The sequence below is a fragment of the Lepidochelys kempii genome, chromosome 8, assembly GCF_965140265.1.
Source record: "Lepidochelys kempii isolate rLepKem1 chromosome 8, rLepKem1.hap2, whole genome shotgun sequence".
Taxonomy (NCBI): domain Eukaryota; kingdom Metazoa; phylum Chordata; order Testudines; family Cheloniidae; genus Lepidochelys; species Lepidochelys kempii.
Genome location: NC_133263.1, coordinates 3,382,962 through 3,400,416, shown reverse-complemented (window position 1 = coordinate 3,400,416; position 17,455 = coordinate 3,382,962). Strand labels below are relative to the sequence as shown.

Genomic DNA, 17,455 nt, shown 5'->3' with positions numbered 1-17,455 from the left:
AGGAATAATGCTTAGCACTTCATTAGTGGCTAATATCTTGAAAGCTTTGCATATACATTATCTGTCTCTACATCATTGTAATATCTACACTATATCTTATAAATATTTACCATGGTCATAGAACGTCACTAACTATTTCTTTTGGGATTAAGCCTGTGCATATACTGTTATAGACAGAGCAATAAGAACAAGGGATGTGAACAATATATATTTCTGTATCGTTTCCAGAGGTGAGTTTGGGTTCCTGTCTTCCCTCTGTGAGTTCAGAGAGAAAGGCAGCTCTATTTCAAATCACTTATCAAGCGTTTTCAAAACTGGTACAAATATATCTGTAGACACATTGATTTTTAATTTCAGCCTTTGCTTACTGTTTTCCAAGCATGCTCCCAGGAACAACACATACCGTTGTACTGTTGTGACTGGGTAACCTTGATGCACATGGATCAAGAATAATTTAAAGTGTGGTTGTGCCCGGAGAAGTGACTATGTAAAAACGTCACCTTCTTACCGCTCCCTGTGTGCATTTAGAGTCACATCTGCTTACTTTGCTGACAAAAAAAATTGTTTTCTGCTTTTTGCTCCTGTTAGCCCTGTAGAGCCAACTGAGCTAGGAGAGAAAGAGGTGACTTCTGTTCCTTCTTGTGTATCAAGGACAGAGTTGTTTACCATGTTCCATTCGTTTACACAATGGGGTCACGCAGGTGTAACAAGAATTATACAGCTATACTTTGGCCTGAAGAGCCTTGCTTTCAAGGGACGATGCATTTGAAGGAAAGAGCCCAGCTTGACTGTTAGGTTGAGCTTACAGCATCGACAGTTAGAAAATGCACTCTTTTGCCTGAAAACTGACCACATTGGACAGGGACACCACTGAGAAGCAATGAACATGGAAGCCCACAATTCCATTTTTAAAAATTCCCTTGGAGTAGAATTGCAATTTACCACTAACACATTATGGGTGAAGTCCCGGCCGTATTGCAGTCCATGGCAATGCTCCCATGGACCGGAGCATATAGCACTCCTTAGTTAGTTCAGTGACGTTCAACCAACACTCTAGATATACTGGATAAGTTCATTCCAACCAGTCAGAGAACTGATTCCCTGCTTAATATTTGTACAGCCCAGCTAACACAGAAAGGGCAACATGTAAAGCTGTATATTACGTGTAATGTGGAGAGGTTAAGTATTAGTAATAAATTGGATCAACAGGGGACTACACAGCGAGCTCTGCCCTCTCTTTGAGTCAGACGTGTAATTAACATGACCATTAATAAGAGAGCTAGATGTAAATCAAAAGACAACGGCACCTCCAATTACAACACACTTCAGAGGTGTGAGGGAATCTAAACACGTCTGCAGTGGATGCTGAGTGTTGTGGCCTGCTGCTATTCTTAATATTCTACTATACGTTAATTGCTGCTCTAAAATGTATTTCATGCACAGTCTCTGCTAGCTGCATACAGGTGTCACATGTTTATTTCTTTTTCTTGTCTCACAATAGCTCATGCTGCCTCACAGAAAGAACAAATTGTTTTGATCTCACCACTAGGAACCCACAATGTGGGAGACTCTAGCTTCTGCTGCTGCTGCATGCTAAGAACAGCCAGAGCAGCTGACTGGGATAAGGAAGGAGAGGTGACATGGCAGGCGTGGGCTGGGACAGTGTCTTGGCATTCCCCAGCCTGGATTGATCTTAGTGGAGAATCCCAATCACTTCCTCATCAGAATGGTTAATTAAGTATGATTGACTTTCATGCAGTGTCTTTCCTGGTCATGTGAACCCAGAATCAGCTTCATATCTTTAACTAAATTTATCTACCAATGTGATATATGCCATCATGTGCCAGCAATGTCCCTCTGCCACATACATTGGCCAAACTGGACAGTCTCTATGCAAAAGAAAAAATGGACACAAATCTGACATCAAAAATTATAACATTCAAAAGTAGGACACTTCAGTCTCCCTGGACACTCAATAACAGACTTAAAAGTGGCAATTCTTCAACAAAAAAAAATTCAAAAACAGACTCCCAACAAGAAACTGCAGTACTGGAATTAATCTGAAAACTGGAGACCATCAAATTAGGTCTGAATAAAGACTGGGAGTGGATGGGTCACTACAAAAACTAATTTCCCCCTGCTGATACTCACACCTTCTTGTCAACTGTTTGAAATGGGCCACCTTGATTACATTTACCTCATTAGCACTACAAAAGTGATTTCTACCCCTTCTTGTCAAATGTTGAGAATAGCCCACTTCCACCTTAATTGGATTGGCTTGTTAGCACTGACCCCCACCTTGGTAAGGCAACTCCCATCTTTTCATATGCTGTGTATTTATACCTCCCCACTGTATTTTCCACTCCATGCATCTGATGAAGTGGGTTTTAGCCCACAAAAGCTTATGCCCAAATACATTTGATAGTCTCTAAGGTGCCACAAGGACTCCTTGTTGTTTTTGCTGATACCGACTAACACGGCTACCACTCTGAAACCTAAATATAGATAGTGACAGTTGCGGGAAAGGGGAGTTAAGAGCTTTATGCAAGGGAAACGTTTTGGAAGTCAGCGTTGAGAAGTAATTTCTGTATCTTTATCTACAGGCAGCAGTAAATTAACATTCCCCTTAATCAATCAATCAATTAATCGTGTGCTCACAGTAGTGCCTCAAGTGCCCAGCCAAGATTGGGACCCCACTGTGTTAGATGCTGTACAAACAGAACAGCAGGCACTCCTTCCCCCAAAGAATGTACAGTCTAAACAGACACAGCCAAGGACAGGGAGAAGGAATGTAACATACAAGCCAAGCGATCAGTGTAATGGCGGCAAACAGCATGTTAGTGCCCTGGTTTTTATTGTGGGGGGCTGGGGTTTAGTTGTGGGGGGGGGTTAGTTAACAGAAAAGGTGAGGGAAGGAAGCAGGGCAAGGGGACAGAGGGAGACGGGGCAGGAGGGGTCTAGAGCAAACTGCCAACCAGCCTACGGCAGAGAAAGTCCAGTCAGAGCTTCAGGAAATATGATCAGCGTCTGGTGGTCCCTGCTTAAACTGCTTCAGCAGCATCCGTCTCTGGCTGGCTCCTGCCTGCAGTTTCTTTCCCAAAGGCCACATGGCTGTGCGGAAGGGAGGTCCTGTCAGGGTCCTAGTGCACCTTCTGCACAGTTCTGGGACCAGGGATGCTGGTGGGCTGGGTTGCTCTGACTGGGCACCTCTTTGGGAACCAGTGAGGACTGCTGGGTCCTCAGCATTGCAAGCTATGCAGATGAATTGTGTGGGGCTGGGTGAACCCACTAGTTTCCGTTCACCAAGGTGAATCTTATGGGGGTGTCCAGTTCATATGGTTTTCAAACCCTCCACCCTCAGCTTCTGCTTGCCGGAAGAAAAAGCTCAAGGCAACGGTTCTGATAGAATCATTTGAACCAGGTGAGCTTCATGGAACAGCCTCAAGCACCCCCTCTGCATCCCCGCGGGCTCTGAGCTCCCACCTGAACGTTATTTGTCTACACGACTTGCAACGTGTCCATGCAGACTTTGCCCCACCTCCCCTTGTCATCTTCGGGTCTTTTCCCCTCTATCACTGTCCCCACCCAATCTCCAATTTCTGTGGCCCTTTACCTTAACCTGGGTCTTCACAGGGTATCTCACTGGACTACTCCACCCCATTGCCTCTTTTGGGGAGGCTGTCCAGGAGGCCTTCTTCTCCCAGCCCACAGGCATCTTCTAGAGAAAAGGCAACCCAGCCACTTCCATTCTTCGGCAGCAGGTATGGGAATCCCTTCCTCAGGGTTGCTGCTGCTGCTTAGCTTGATCTTTGGCCAGACTCTAAGGATATGTCTACACTGCAATGAAAGACCCTCAGCACGGCCGCAGCTAGCGTGGGTCAGCTGACTTGGGTTCTTGGGACTCAAGCTGCAGGGCTATAAAATTTCAGTGTCAACATTTGGTCTTGGGCTGAAGCCCAGGATCTGAGACACCACGAGGTGGGTGGGTCCCAGAGCCCAGGCTCCAGCCCTAGCCTAAACGTCTACACCAGGGGTCGGCAACCTTTCAGAAGTGGTGTGCCGAGTCTTCATTTATTCACTCTAATTTTCGTGTGCCAGTCATACATTTTAATGTTTTTAGAAGGTCTCTTTCTATAAGTCTATAAAATAGAACTAAACTATTGTTGTATGGAAAGTAAATAAGGTTTTTAAAATGTTTAAGAAGCTTCATTTAAAATTAAATTAAAATGCAGATCTTATCAGTTTAGTGTGATCCTTGCCTTTGCTTTTCCTTGCTGAGTTTTCCAATGTCTGGCATGTATTTGGATACTTTAAGCTGCACACAGGCTTCTGAGTGATCAGTTGTTAACCAGCTCCGAGAGGGACAGAGAACAGATTTCATGTGTGAAAATACCTGTTCAACACAGGTACTGGATCCAAATGCTGAAAGCATTACAAGCGCAATTTTCTTCAAACAGTTAAATTTCACTGGCAGGGACGTCCAGCAGGTCAGAATAGAGGCCCCATGATCTCTCTCGGCAGCTTCACGTGCACTCTGCAGATCTCCAAACTTTGATGCCCACAATTCCGAGCTTTAACTGAATGAGCTGCATTTCGAAATCTTCAACACCCATCCACTGAAATACAGACAAATCCAAGTTGCTTTTCGTTGAACTTTTAATTAGAAAAGAAAGCATTGGGCCAAATTGCTGGAAATCTTGAAATCTGTCAGAAAATTCTGATTTCAGTTCTTGCACGTACATTCTAATCTCAATGTCCAATGCAGCGCGCTGTTCCACGTGGCGTGAGAGTGACTTAATCAGGACTTAAAATCAGGACTTAAAAATATCCCAGTACAGTGGTGCTGGAACAATTTTTAAGGTGGGGGTGCTGAGCTGTGCCCCCTCTCGCCCCTGTCTGCACCCCTCACTGCCCCAGGCTGGGGTGAGTGGGCCACAGCTGGGGGCAGCTGCAGAGCCCCGGGCTGGTGGCCAGGATCCCAGGCCGGCAGTGGGCTGAGTGGGGCCAGCGGACAGAACCCCAGCTGGCAGGGGGCTGGTGGCTGGTACCCCAGGCCAGCAGCGGAGCCCCTGGACCGGTGGCCAGGACCCGGGCAGTGTGAGTGCCACTGAAAATCAGCTCGTGTGCTGCCTTAGGCATGCGTGCCCTGATCTACACTCTTGTTGTTAGCCCTGTAACCTGAACCCCAAGAGCCTGAGTAGCTGACCCGGACTTTCTGAGACTGGGTGCCAGGTTTTTTTTATTGCAGTGTAGACATACCCTAAAGGTCAAGGATTCCTAACAACACTTCAGTATGGGTTTACTTAGCCTCCGTGAGAACTTAAAGGGCCCATCATCCGACAGCACCAAGAAGGTTTTCTGGTTCTATCACCACTTACTTGAGATTGTGTGAGGGATGATCCTCAAAGAGGTGGGCAGAGGGATCCGGTCAGGTGGGCAGAGGGAGCTAATTAGCTGGCCAGCCTCTTTAGCTGACAGACATGCAGAGCTAAAAGCCCCCTGGCCTTTCCTCTCAGAAAGTGACTAGCGGCAAAGGATCCCTGTGGGAGGGCTGATTTTCTGATGGAAGTGGAACCACCAAACCAAGTCAACCTCTGCTGCTGTGGAGGTGAATCCTGCCCCTCCAGCCCAGTACCACAGGGCCCTAGATACAGCATAACTGGTGCATGAGGGAGCAGGCTCTGAGGAGCCTGGGCAAGGGAGCTTCACGCCTTGCATTCATCCCTCTCAGTCCCAAAGTAGGGGGTGCTGGAAGCAGGACAGGAACAGGGGTGGGCTGGTAGCAGGACAGGAACAGTGCCAAGAGGAATATTCTGGCCCCCACCAATGCTGCAAGACCCTATTTTGCCCATTCAGGCTAAGCCCAGCAGGGAGGGTTCACCCCTTTGAGATCTACTGAAAGACTCAGTGACACTTTCCTTCACATAAGCAAATGTTGCACTCTCTACAAAACCCCAAATGGAGCTGAGAGATGCTTGGCTTTGGTTTCATTACAAAACTTTCTCACCACTCTTTCTGGACTCTTGTGTCGCTGAAGTGACACAGGCCCCGGTTCAGCAAAGCACTGAACTTCAAGCACCCGCTTCATGTTCTTGACTCCAGTGGGACTTTGTAGCAGGGAGGCCTCCACCTTAAAGCGCTCCCCACTAGCAAACTGGACAGCTGCCTCAGTTTCCCCTTCATTCCCCCTTAGAAAGGAATAAAGTCTCTCAGTGTCCAACTCAAAGAGCCACCTCTGGGCAGAGTTAATTCATGTACACATTCAGTAAGCCGCAGAACTTTCAGGATAAAACTTGTCTCAAAACCCCAAAGCACAACAGGGACAGTCATGGCAGTTATCTGTGCCCACTCCAGGGAGATCATTTCCAGGCTCCCCACCCGAGAGCCTGTTTCCACTCTGTTCACAGTTTCTTTGCCTTTGTTCTAGGGCTCCACTCTCCAGGCCATCCACCTGCGAGTTACCAATGACTTGCTACCACAGCCACCAAGTCAGGGCTCTTAAAGAGAGCTCGCCACAGTATTCCACTCTCCAGGCACCCTTGCCTGTGAGTCCTGGTTCTATCACCACTTACTTGAGATTGTGTGAGGGATGATCCTCAAAGAGGTGGGCAGAGGGATCCGGTTTCTGCTCCTGGGATCTTGTCTCCAGCATCAGCCCTCTTGTTTCCAGGCTCAGCTTCCCCTGACCAAGTCAGTTCCTCCCCTTTGCCCAGGGGCCTCCTCATGAGCCCTCCTGGAGCTCAGCAGGGTTCCTCAACTGGCCAGTCCGCACCAACAACTTTAAACTCTCTGTACCATCTCTCATCATCGGGAGTGCGCTGTCTCCTGGAGCTCACTCCCCATAGCTCTCACCAGCTGCTCCTGAATGCCTCTTCTTTCCTTCTTAGCTTTCACCGGCCCTTCCTAGCCCTCTCTATGGCCTAGATATCCTCTCTTAAGCCCCATTGGGAGACAGGTGACCGGTCACAGTTGCATTGGACCCAGCTCTCTCTTAAAGGGGCCAGTCACCCTATGACAGACAAACACAGGTTTAAAGTTAAGCACATGCTTAAGTGCTTTGCTGGATTGGGGCCATAGCTTGAAACCCCAAAGAGCGAGCTAGAACTCAACAAACTCCGACTTGCCCTGGCAACAACCACAGAATCCTGTGAAATCAGTGGAGATGGGGGATCTGAGAGTAGCTGGAATAATGCAGATTAGGAGCGTGGTGCATGGAAGCTTTTTGCTGTGCTTGATCCTTTTCAGTGCTGTTAGTCCCTGACTTTCATGAACACCCTTCAGCCAATAATTAAATAAAATCAGTAAAGCTGTACGTGTTCATTTGCAACACCTAGGTATGTGGCAGCAGTGTACTATTGTCCCTGGATAAGTATTGAGTACACATGTTGGAGAGCATGCAATAGACACTGAAGTATTTAGGACAAACCAGCTAAAATAAGTAAAAGGAACTGACGACCAAGAAAGATGCTTCCCATGTATTTAATTATAACATAGGCAGGCTGAGAATAGCAAACAGAAAGCTATGGACATGTTTTACTTCAGTTGGCTGGCTCTTTTTTGGAAGGAAACGCTGAGGTTTTTGGAGACCACTTTAAAGAGGCTTTTTATTTTTCTTTGCAAAATGGCACCGTTGCTTTTGTGAGATTAGTGTGCAATCGGGCATCACAAAGTCAGGGCTGGGTTTAGCTTCCAGCCCCGTTGACCAATCATGCATGGTTTGTGAGCAGTCGTTCCAGTGGTTTATGCTGCTGGAGGGCTGTCATTGTCTTTGCCAGTCAAATCCCGGTCTGTTTGAGGAATCTCCGGACACTTAGTTGTTGAAACAGTTATGTAATTGAAATGCAGATGACAGGTGATGAGGACTATAGGACAGTGACACAGCTTGACACAAAGATTTCAACTCTCCCTATTCCCCTCAGCTAGGAAAGGTATCAAAAATCAATTTGCTGTTCCTTTTAGAAATAAAAGGCAGAGAACATGACCAGAAAACACTGGCTCCCAAAGACTTGTGGTTATGGCCTGAGATGTCAACGTAATAAGGTGAGGGAGGATTTAGTGTCAGCTATGGGCTAAAACAAAATGGAAGGTTTTTACAAGCTATAAGCAATGTCGTGGCTCCTGGGAGGGGGATATGGTTCCAGGGGAAGCACGAATGAAAGAGAGAGCTGCTGCTGTGGAGGGGAGACGGAGGCAGAGGAATAAATAGGGGAGAATGAAAGGAAAGAGGCGGCAGGCGAGAGAAGTGGGGTGAAGTGAGCCCATGTGAAGTTTAGAGTTATTTGTGTCCTGCGTGAGGCTGTCTCTACAATGGAAGGCTTGGCTGGTTTAGTAATGTTGGCAAAGTGCTCCCTTTGGGAATATATCAAAATAGCAACTCTCTGCCCTTTTGCTGGTATAGCTCAGCCCAGCGCCCCCACCCCTGTGAGCGAAACACACTATCGGCAAAAGGGCAGTTTTGTCAGCATAACTGCACCTAGGCTAGAGGCTTTTGCAGGCACAGCTCTGTCAGTCAGGGGCCACAGCTTTTCACACTCCTGACCCACAGAACTAGACCAGCAAAAGCCTGCTAGTGTCACCATAGGCTGAGTTACATTGTAAGCAGCGTTTATATTAGCTCTGCTGGCCGTGACAAACGTCTCAGCAAAGCCAGGGAGAGCGGTACCAGGCTTCTCTTCTCATTCTTCATGACTATGAATACATGGCTGAAATTTACTCCTGAGCAGTGGGGCCAGAGTGGGGCCTTGTGCACCCGATGAACCTCACCCTTTGTGATCAGCTGCATTATCTGCTTCACTGATATTATACACAGTAGGCAGCTGAAAGGTAGCAGTGTAACAAAAGACACAAAATAGTCTCCAAAGCCCATTTGTCAGCACGTTGATCCAAGCTACAGGTTGCTTTAGAAAAGCAAAAGTCCTCTGCACCATGGTGTTCTTGAAGCACTGCAGGCTTTTGTAGTCACAGATCTGTGCTGGAAGACAGCTACAACATTTAATCCCGGCTGAAGAAGAATCAAAACAGGAAACGAGTTTTGCTTCCGGGGAGCAAGTATTTTTGTAGTGAATCCTTCAGAAGAATGCACTCGATAACAGGCATCTGATTAGGTCCTGTCTACTGAACACTGATGTTTTTCTAATCAGTCTCACTTGTGAAGCTGCAGACAACTTGATCATGAATGCTGAGTGGTGATTAGGGGAAAAGAAATGAACAGAGCTGTTGAAATGCAGTTATTTTGCTTTTAGGAGTTTGAGCAAACATTTTCTTGGGGATTCCTTTGTCTTCCCCATTCCAAGCCTATTTATCTATCTAGTGTTTTCTGGTGAACAATAGTACGCTAGAGCTGGTCAGAAAAAGTAGTTTTGTAAGGAAATTTTGAAAAACAAGATTTCTTGTAAAAAAATTGTGTTTGTTTTTGAAACAAAAACTGAAAACCCAAATGGAAAAATGTTTATTTTTGAAAACCAATTTCAGTAAAATATTCCATTTTTGGTAAATATGTTCAGTTTTTGAAAACCAAACCTCTAAAGTTTCTTCCCAGAGCTGAACTGAAATCCAAAATTTTTACTGAAAATGTTTCCAGTTTTGATTTTTCAGTGTAAAATTAGAAAATTTCCAGCACAATTAAAATTTTCTTTAACATATTTTAGGTTGGTCAAAAAGCCATTTTTTTCTGAAAAAATGTTTCAGCGAAAAAAGTTTGACTGGCTCTGTAATGAACTACCTGCTGTGTTCAGCCCTTTGCTTTTTCTATGCACTTTTCAAACAAAAGGTTCTGATCTTACTCCTTTCAAGTAAATGACCAACCTGCCTTGGACTTCACACTCAGCCTTTGCCTAATTACTCAATTAATCTTAATTAGCAAAATCGGAATCCTGAACCAAATATTTTTCTTTCTCTCAGAAAAAAAGAACTTTGAAGGGCTCCATTGAACTGTCCAGGATCAAATGTGTTGAAATTGTGAAAAGTGACATCACAATTCCCTGTAACTATAAATATCCTTTCCAGGTAAGTCTGCCGATATCCATACAATTGCTTTCTTTTGCAGAGTCTTTCACAGAAACGATCTCAACATGTATGTAGAGGTAAACTAACACCATGGCAGTGATATAGAATAGCAAAGGGAGAACTTAAGGGGGAATAAATATGCTTTCAGCTAAGATGCGAAAAGAAATGGAGAATTGAAGACTGAGTCTTCCATTGACCACACCAGCGATTTTCAACCTGTGGTCCGCAGACTCCTGGAGTGCCGCACAGCATGTCTAAGGGGTCTGTGAAAGGTTTTCGTTACCATAGAACAATGGTTTTCAACCTGTGGTCTGCAGACTCATGGGGGTCCATAGAGTTTCTCTAAGAGTTCCAAAGGGGTCTGCACCTCCATCTGAAAATTTTTAGGGGTCCACAAATAAAAAAATGTTGAAAACCACTGGACTACACAAATTCATAGATTTTATGGCAAGAAGGGACCATTAGATCATCTAATCTGACCTCTTGTATAACACAGGCCACAGGATTTAATCCAGTTATTCCTGTATTGAGCCTAATCACTTGTGTTCGACTAAAGCATCTTCCAGAAAAACATCCAATCTTGATTTGAAGACTACAAGTGTTGGGGGTGTGGAAGGGGGAATCCATGTCTCCTGGTGGTTTGTTTCAGTGTTTAATCACCCTCACTAATAGTGAATTACCGCCCCACTGTCAGTGGGTTTTAGATCAGGCCCTTGATGAATAGGAGACATGCAGGAAGGCTGTTCCAGATGGGAGGAGCACTAACGGAGAAGGCTTTTCGGTAACGGTGGTAAGATTGTAGAAGGACCAAGAGGAGACAGTGCTAGGGAAGAGAATGGAGAAAACATATTCTCTAGTCTACAAAGAATAAATGCAAACGTGATATATTTACCTTGCCATCAAACGAGAAATTCCATAGTGTTAGGTGGCCATTACATTTAGAATTCCCATTTGTCTCTGTTACCTGAGTTGCCAACTCTCGCAATTTTATCACAAATCTCACAATATGTGGCCTTTTCTTAAGGCCACAGCTTCTGGAGGCAAGTGAATACAGGAAAATCTCATCTAATTCATTTATTAAGTACATTTCTAGGCCTCACAGTTGCAGAGAAAAGCTTGAAAATGTGACCACCCCCCCGCCCCAGCACAATCCTACAGAAAGAAAAGAAAAAGAACCCAACATTTCTTATTACATAAAAGCTCATGATTTTGGGGCCTGACTCATTATTTTGAACATTTGGGGTTGACAATATTGTATTCCTAATGTAGATTATAGATCAATTTCTAGCACATTAATCTAAACACTAAGACTGCACATTTATCATATGCCTTATTGACTAATAATTGTATAGAGGGCTCTGTTCACAATGGGTGAAATTCCCCTATTTTGAGCTGTGGAGTACACCAGCTCATAGGGGTACAATAAGGGGGAGCAATTAATTTCCAGCACAGGACTGGGGTCGGGAGATCCAGCTGTGCCACAGACTCCCTTTGCGACCGTCAAGAAGTTACACAACTCACGTTTCTAATAGTGGCTTCATTTTATAGGTGCCCAAGCTTAGAGACTGTGGGCTTTATCTTCACAGGGGCTGAGTCCCTGCAGCTCCGACTGAAATCATCGGGAGATGAGTGTACGTCAAACACCCACAAATCAAGGCCCCACTGGAATGCTAAGCCCCTTTCCACGCTGGGCTGAGAACTGTTGAGGGATGGCTGTTATAGGAGTGCTCTACATATGAGCTGTCTTTACTTAGACAGTTATCAGATAAAGTGCCAGGTCCTCAGAAAGATATAATCTTGTTCAGATATTTTCTGGGACCAAGAGAAGTTGGTGCTGTGCACTGCAAATGGCTGCTGGTGTGCGGCCCTTTACCTGACGCGCTTAACAACAGCTAACCAGCTCTGAGCCAGCTGGGAGCTGCCACAGGCTGAGGAAAGGTTTGGCTGGGGATATCCACCAGCTTCCAGTTTCTTTGTGTCACTGGAGCATGGCCAAGGATTAAACCCTTGTTTCCTGGAAACACCAATATTTAAAAAGAAACAAACCCTTCAATATGTTTCTTTCATCTGAATTCTTATAGGTTGCCATATTGCTTAACAAATAAAATAAAGCTGGAGTAGAAAGCTGGGTTCGCTCTGCAGAGAAAACAGGTGAACTCCTTTTGAGATATCTGACAAACTTCACAGGTGATGTGAATGACACATGGAAGTTGCACCTGCTAATTGCAGGTCTGAATTTTGCCCCGGAGACAGTTCTGTATAGTTCTGTAAGAGCACATTAAAAAAAAAGGCAGCTGTATCCTGCTGTAGATCTGCCACCCAACCACCAATGGGTCTATATCTTCGTGTGGCTTGGTACATGAGGCTGCACAGTGCAATACAGCCTGTATCGTACAGAAAGATAGGGGTTTTTTTGCACGCTTCAGAAGTTTGCTGCAGGTTTGAAAAAGCAACTTATACAAGCAACTGTACAAGACAGATCAGCACCATCAATGGAAGAGTAGTTCAGAGGGAGCAGGAGATATGCCTGTTTTTCTGTTTTTTCTTCGAAAGTTATAATTTATCAATATAAAGGGAATAATTCAGGGTTTCCAAGGCTGCACAGCACTTGGGTATGTATGCACGTATGTGCTAAAAAGCATCAGGACAAAGGGATGAGCGGAGGGATTGATTCTTTAAAATAACAGTCATAAACTCTCACCATTCCTCCCATACGACTGGGGATACTGTTTAAGGACCAGCTGACGTCTCACAGAAGTCTCTATTTAGAGGCTATCAGCCTAAATCCTTTGGCTGCTTTGGAAAATGTTACCTTATTTCCTTAAATGTCATGAATGCTCTGCATTCTCTTCTCACATTTTTTCAGAAGTAGGGACAACTTTATGAAAACAGCATCTTTGTTTCCTAGTAGTTCACTTGCTTCTGCAGCTTATTTCCCATCTAAAATCCTAGAGCCAAATTCTGCCTAATTACACTGGAGTAAGTCCTGAGTAGACCCATTGAAATCAATGGAGTTGCTCAGAATATACACTGGCACAGGTGAGAGCAGAATTTGGCTCTAGGATTTCAGGTGAAGACAAACTGCACGAACAGACACACTGCTAAGAAACAAGGATGCTGCTTCCATACAAATGTTAGTAATAGTGGAAGTTGAAAATAGAAAATGTAGGGCCAAATTGTCTGCTGGTGGAAGTGGCTGGAGCTACACTAATTTCACTAGTGTTTCCTCCACAGCAGAGAACTTGACCCCAAAGAATATCTGAGCTGAATTCTTTCCTGGACAATATTCCCTATCAATTTTAAATAACCAAACCAAGGTGCTAGATTCTCTGGGGGTTATGAGCCATTTCTGAGAACACGTTGGCTGTCACATTTGCCTACATAGTCACTGCACTATTGGTATGTAACTCATTGGTCTGTGGTCTGTAAGGTGCTTTGAGTTCCCCTGGATATGAAAGACAGTAGGAGCTGTTTCTAATCACTGGCTTGCTTCTCTGGTCCCCTCTCCAGATTCTTCATGACAACTACCTGCTGTATGTGTTTGCACCCGATCGAGAGAGCCGGCAAAGATGGGTGTTTACTCTGAAAGAAGGTAACCTTAGTCCTGTGCGCAATCTAATCGAATCTCCAAAGTCACCTATTGCAACCCCGCTTTCTCAGTAGCCATAGACTAGAAAAAAATTACAGCTCAGAGGGAGTCAAATGCCTTATATTTGCACATGCAGAATGGCACTCGTGCAGGTGGTTATACAGCACGTTGGCAAATTTTAGGGGCATAGTTTCAGCAGCCCTTGGAAAAGTTGGTCCATGGGGAGGTTTTGGTTGGATTTCACTGGCAACATTAGTTAGTTAATACATTGTCCTAACCTTGATTCTTCTGATGCTGGGGGAGAGAGGGTATTTTACTTGATTAATTTTTTTTTGGTATATATAAAGAGAGTTTTTGGTGTGTAGAAAATCTTTCAACCACAGTTAAGACTCTTTGTTTGGATAACAATCTTCCTAAAGAAGTCGTTATTGGGAGGTTTATTTGTGGATGGCTTTTATTTCCCTCTCCTCTTGGATTATATTTGTTGGGATCACTGTGTTGATTATGCAGTGAAAGTGCAGTGAGCACTGCAAACAGAAAGGACCATAGTGCTTGAGATAAGGGAGGTCTTGTGTAGTAACACGGATTGCACAAGTCCTCCCCTTTACCTTTTCCTGGTTTATAACACTGGCTGTTGTAATGTGAGGGGAGTGTTCCATTTATCGGGGAGACATTTAGCCTTGCTATGAAGTTCATTGTTGCTGCATTTACTCTGCAACCATTTACTTTGCTAAAGGCTGCTATGGTTAGTGCTCCGCTTTAGCACTTCCTTTAGTTAAACATTTCATAACTTCATCTTCACGGAGCAATTTAACAGGCTCGGGTGAATCAGGCCTGCAGATCTTTTTTTAATAGTAAAAGGTTTTTTTACCCAGAGAGCACTAATTTCAAACATGGGAGCTTTAATCCCTCATGAGGACAGTCAGATGGGTATTTAAGCATGTGAATGCTAAATGTTAAATGCCAATTTTGAGCCATACAGCTAACACTGTAACTGAGCCAACAGTAGTAACTGACTGTATCCTATACATGTGGTACAGTTGTGGTCTCTTATAAGCGTCTTTGCTAAATGCTATGTCAGGTTTTCTATTTTTTTTATGAGTGCTTTTTTTTTTGCCTTTGTTGTTGAAAATTTAAAGAGAAACACTTTGCCAAGATTCTAGTCTTCCCTGTGCAATTGCATAATTTCCATTAATGTTAATCAGGGTTTTTTGTATCCACTGATGGGAGAATACACTCCTTACATGAGAAAGTAGAACATTTAAACACATCTGGCTGAAGATACTCACAAAAAGAGGGCTGTCATCAGCGTTCATGCTCTTTGACTGAGGGAAAACAATTTTCCTTGAAATTCAGATGATTTTCACTCACTTCCACTGATCTTTAACAGAGCTCATGTCAGTGCCACAGACCTCAGTTTGTCGTATAAATCCTTTTTAAAACAGAACATTTCCTGACTTCTTTCAGAAACCAGGAACAACAACAATTTGGTGCCGAAGTATCATCCAAATTTTTGGATAGATGGGAGATGGAGATGCTGTGCCCAGACAGAGAAGCTGGCAGCCGGATGTATGGAATATGACCCCACCAAGAACGGTACGGGATTCATTACGGATATTCTCAGTCTTCGATTTGTCTGTGCCAAGCAACAGTAAGATTCATCCCACCTTGTAAAAAGCACTGAAGAACATTGTGCTACATTTCCAGGGAAGAGAAATGGTGCCACCTTCCCAGGATGTACCTTATCCTCGTCTTCCTATCGTCCTTTTTAAATGGTATTCTTTCCTCTGAATTAAAACTGACCCAGTTACCTCACCGGGGTGTTAGGTGCTATCCTTTGAATGAGGTGTAAAACCAACTTGCTGACCACTTGTGATCAGTAAATGACCCAGGACAATTCACACAAGAGAAGGGAGTTTGCTCCTGTGTCATGGCAAAATTATATTTCTATTTTGTTCTACCTCCATTTGCCCTGTGGTTTCAGCTGAGAAAGTTATTCTCCACTTCCTCTTCTGAATTGGCTGTATAGTGCTGCTAGGGGGAAACAAACGTTGCATTCTACTAACAGCTGCTTTCCACTGGTGCCTGGGCAACCCCCATACAACACCTTCAGGTCTAGTTCTTCTCGTTGAAAGATGCTATGCAAGTGTGAGGGTCGTTTTTTGCTTCTTATTCCAACAGCAATAAGGAGCCAAGCCTTGTTATTCTTAAATTATATTCTTCTCTATACCTCACAGCCATTTCGACGCCACTTACATGGCTCCCTGATATTCTTCTCTGGTTTTGTCTAGATTGGTTCCAAATTAATTTACTTCATTTCATTTTAGCCTCCAAGAAGCCTCTTCCTCCCACTCCTGAAGATAACTGGGTGAGTGCAGCGAGGCAGGAGAAGCCTCAGCAGTGCCTTGTCTGATTAACTTGCCCTGGGGAAAATGCCCCATTTAGGGCTCATTGCTTGCAGTGCACTATTCTCTGCAAAGAGATTAGCACGCCCGTGATTCTTCCTGGATTCCACGCTCCTCTTGGATTTTCACCTTTGTCTTTCTCAAACTGTGTATGAGCAGCGCCATGTAAGGAGCTAAGTTTGCTCATTAAGATGCAGTTTGGTTTGACAAATGGGCAGCAGCTTTGCAATATTTTACTTTGTTGCGAGAGAAGCAGGACCTCTGCTGTGCTAAACGCCACCACACTGAAACACTTCAAGCTTATTCCAAGTCAAAGGTGGGCGAGCCCAGCAGCACTGATAACCAGTCCTCATGTTGCTCCTTCACCAGGCAGCTGGGCTTGCTGTTGTTCAAAAGGGCTGGGAATTTCTCAGTGATCCCAGCATCCCCCACCAGGGCCATAGAGACCCAATCATTTTCCATGTAAATTTTCCAGCATCGAGGATATGGGATCCACTATAGAGGGTACATTTCACCTACTTAGCAGTTAGTGGCTACTTGCCCTGTATTTTTGTGGATATAAATTCTGAGCCTGGTTATTGTTTTTCTTTTTTGCAGAGGCTGTTGCTAGACCCCAAGGATGCTTTAGTAATGGCCATATATGACTACAAGGCTCAGAATCCCCAGGAGTTGACCTTACAGCGCGGTGAGGAGTACTACATTATTGACAACTCTGAGGATCATTGGTGGATGGTTCAGGATAAGAATGGGTAGGTACCTTTGTCCTAGCAGCGCCTAAGTCATCTGTAAATCTGCTGTGTGTGTCCATTACAAAACACACTTAATAAAAAATTGTTGAGGGCCAGATTCTGGTACCCTTACTCACCTTGAGTAGCACCGTCCTTGAGGAGGGGTCCCATTGACTTCAGTGGAACAACTAATGGAAAAGGTAGCTTTAGGACTGCTTATGTGTATGGAATCTGGTCTTCTAATTAAAACACATCCGTTTTCATATCAACCCCCAGCTGGCAACACAGCCTTACAGCTTTGGAAAACAAAATTTTGCAAAGCCTGCCGAGAACAAAGCCCAAACAGGAAGCAGAAGCCACTTAGCTCCAGTGTTTTCAGGATAATATTCTCCAGATTGAGCAGAACAGAAACAGCACAGAACAGGTTTTAACTAGCTGAATTAATCATATTAACACTGCAGCTCCCAAGCAGCCTGGTCCCGTAACCCTTGCCGAAAATGAGTAATTCCACCTAAATGAAGGGTCTATGCGTAAGTAAGAACTAGCACATAGCCCTGAGCACAGAGCAATGTGTAACTGCATTGCCCTGGGTGGAGCACAGGGAAAGCACGGTCCCTACAGCTGGATGGGAAACAGGTGTCCTGTCTCATGGAATTTGTGAGATTTTGAAACTTTTTCCCATCCCAAATCAGGATGAAAAGTCAAAATCTCAACAATTTTCATGAACC

General features: G+C 44.5%; 1 protein-coding gene across 1 annotated transcript in view; it reads left to right on the top strand.

Moving 5' to 3' along the window:
* ITK (IL2 inducible T cell kinase) overlaps window positions 1-17,455 on the top strand; it is a 45,543-nt gene that overhangs the window by 10,631 nt on the left and 17,457 nt on the right. The window contains exons 2-6 of the mRNA XM_073355224.1: window positions 9,901-10,005; window positions 13,516-13,597; window positions 15,062-15,190; window positions 15,922-15,962; window positions 16,597-16,748. Of these exons, the coding sequence (XP_073211325.1) occupies window positions 9,901-10,005; window positions 13,516-13,597; window positions 15,062-15,190; window positions 15,922-15,962; window positions 16,597-16,748 (509 nt within the window). The remainder of the gene's footprint in view (window positions 1-9,900; window positions 10,006-13,515; window positions 13,598-15,061; window positions 15,191-15,921; window positions 15,963-16,596; window positions 16,749-17,455) is intronic.